The sequence below is a fragment of the Oratosquilla oratoria genome, chromosome 12, assembly GCF_046742065.1.
Source record: "Oratosquilla oratoria isolate Oo_2021 chromosome 12, ASM4674206v1, whole genome shotgun sequence".
In the NCBI taxonomy this organism is placed as follows: Eukaryota; Metazoa; Arthropoda; class Malacostraca; order Stomatopoda; family Squillidae; genus Oratosquilla; species Oratosquilla oratoria.
The window spans coordinates 72,850,383-72,852,882 of record NC_134788.1 but is presented as its reverse complement, the minus strand read 5'-3'; the positions used below and the strand labels follow the sequence as shown (position 1 = coordinate 72,852,882).

Genomic DNA, 2,500 nt, shown 5'->3' with positions numbered 1-2,500 from the left:
GAATGTTTGTTTCTAAATACCAATGACAGAAGGATATTATACACATATTAGTTTCTCCCTACCCCTAATAAACTTAGTGAAAATTGCCTATGCAAAAAATAGAAGTTCTTAGAAACCATGTACATCAATATGCATCAATATGTTTTCTTTCAGGTTGTGTGCCTTCTTCTTGGGATGCAAGGAGGCTACACAAAATATCCATGCTTCATGTGCTTATGGGATAGCCGGGCGGATAGTCTTCACTATAAGCAAAAAGACTGGCCATCTCGAGAGGCATTCCAAATTGGCTGCCACAATGTGGTAGCTCAACCTCTAGTCCCTCCCAAAAATGTTTTACTGCCTCCTCTTCATATAAAGCTTGTCAAAGCACTGAATAAAGAAGGCCAAGCTTTTAAGTATCTACTGCAAAAATTCACACAGATCAGTGATGCCAAGCTCCATGCAAGCATATTTGATGGTCCCCAAATTAGAACTCTGTTAAAGGACAAGCATTTTTACACCAATATGGAAGCCAGTGAACAAGAAGCATGGCGAGCGTTTAGTAAAGTAATCGACGGTTTTCTGGGAAATAAAAGAAGCTCAGAATATATCTCACATGTAAATGAGCTTATGAAAAGCTTCGAAAAAATGGGAGCTCGCATGTCGATAAAAATGCATTTTCTCCAGTCACATCTTGACTATTTTCCGGCAAACTGTGGAGATTATAGCGAGGAACAAGGAGAAAGATTTCACCAAGACATAAAGACGATGGAGACAAGATATCAAGGACGCTGGGACATCAACATGTTAGCTGACTATTGCTGGTGTCTTAAACGCGACGAACCAACATCGCTTCACAAGCGGAAGTCATCAAGGACTTCTTTTCTTGGAAAATAGTTTCTTTGCACTCCTGGGTAAGCTCATAAGTAGTCTGTAAGTTTAAAATTAATTAAAAGAAAGTCGAATTGAGTCGGTATTTTTTTATTACAAGTAATTGTAATTTATTAAATAACTTTTATATAGATAAGGGATTTTTTCAAAAATGGCCCTTTTCTAAAAACAGTAGTGCGCTGTATCTCAAAAACCAGACCTGATTGAGCAAAATGAATGTCATATTTCAATTTAGGAGAACAATTTCGTTAGGAATCACTAAAGAAAACCGCAGGAACAGAATTTTTTTTTCAAACGCAGGCCTGTGTAATTTATTTACAAGTCTATTTATTTTATTATTTCTTGTTTTTCATCTTTATATTTATTTGCCTATCCATTAATCTATTTTTCATTTTTATTCTTCTTCTGCCAAGCGTGAGTTAGTGGTTTTGGAGAAGAGTGGGAGGAAGAGAACTCGAGGTTTCGAAAGAGAAGTGTTGTAGGCTGGGGAGGACAATCTGGGATTTTTGTCAAAGGGGGAAGGCGAATTTGGGGACTTTTTCCTAGGGGGAAAGAGATTTTAGGGTCAGAAGAATTACGGTTGAGTGAAAAAGATGGGCGGGAGGAGGGATTTTTTGGGGGGAAGAAATAAGGTGAAAAGTAAGCAGGGAATTAGAGGTAGAGGGAGTAGAAAGAAGAAGAATAGGGAATATGAGGATAAATTGAGAAAGAGTAGAGTAAGGAAAGAGACAATAGTGAACGGAAGAAGTGGAAGGAGATGAAGTAGGAAAAAGGAGGAGAAGAAAGAAAGGCAGGAGGAGAAGGAAGAGGAAGATGAGGAGAAGGATGAGCATGGACGGGGAAAGGTGGAGGGACAAGCAAAGGAGGAAGAGGAAGAGAAAGAAGAGGAAGAGGAGGAGGAAGAGGAAGAGGAGGAAGAGGAGGAGGAAGAAGAGGAGGAAGAGGTGTCGTGATACTAATACTACCGTAATACAGTCATCTCTGTTGGCATTACCGCCAAAAACCACAGTGTCACCGCTCAGCCTCATTCATCACATCGCACTTCACAGGAGCAATGATGTAGTCGATCACAGAGAGACTGCCATAAGTAAAGAAGCGATAATAGTATTCTCAAGGATTACTATTATGACCCTTCAACCATTTCTGTGAGAGACATGTCTATGTTTGTGCGACAGGAACATACACGTCAGCATCTCTTATCAGAGAGGTTAATTGAGGTTAATTAAGGTTCAAGTGATGATAGCAGTAACCACATGTTTGGTGTAGTCATGTTGCTGAGTGGACGTGGCGAACTTCAATGGTTCACTGTAAGGCCACTGGCCAATCAGAACTCAAAAGAGAAACAAAAGACCAATCAGAAGCCTTAGAATTATATGCAGGTCGGCTCTTGTAGAAGGTTTCTGTAACATCCAGAGACTTCGTTGAAAAAAAAAATCGACCTCAGTTGTAACCCAATTCTTAAATGTTAATCTAAACTCATATATTCGTTCTCTCTTAACGTTACACTGTATGAAATACACGTTAACAAATTGTGAAAATTAAGAAATATAAAAGGAGCTAAAAATTCCGTATTTAAACCACATTATACATATATCAACGTCTTGTGTGGGTGTGTGTGTGTGTGTGTGTG

The 2,500-nt window shown here is 39.0% G+C and overlaps 2 protein-coding genes across 2 annotated transcripts in view; one reads left to right on the top strand and one right to left on the bottom strand.

Moving 5' to 3' along the window:
* The window catches only part of LOC143030515 (uncharacterized), a 1,858-nt gene extending 982 nt beyond the window's left edge, over positions 1–876 (top strand). The window contains exon 3 of the mRNA XM_076193666.1: positions 154–876. Within this exon, the coding sequence (XP_076049781.1) occupies positions 154–876 (723 nt within the window). The remainder of the gene's footprint in view (positions 1–153) is intronic.
* Positions 1–2,500, bottom strand: part of LOC143032019 (uncharacterized) — a 428,918-nt gene that overhangs the window by 26,376 nt on the left and 400,042 nt on the right. The gene's annotated exons all lie outside the window — the stretch shown is intronic.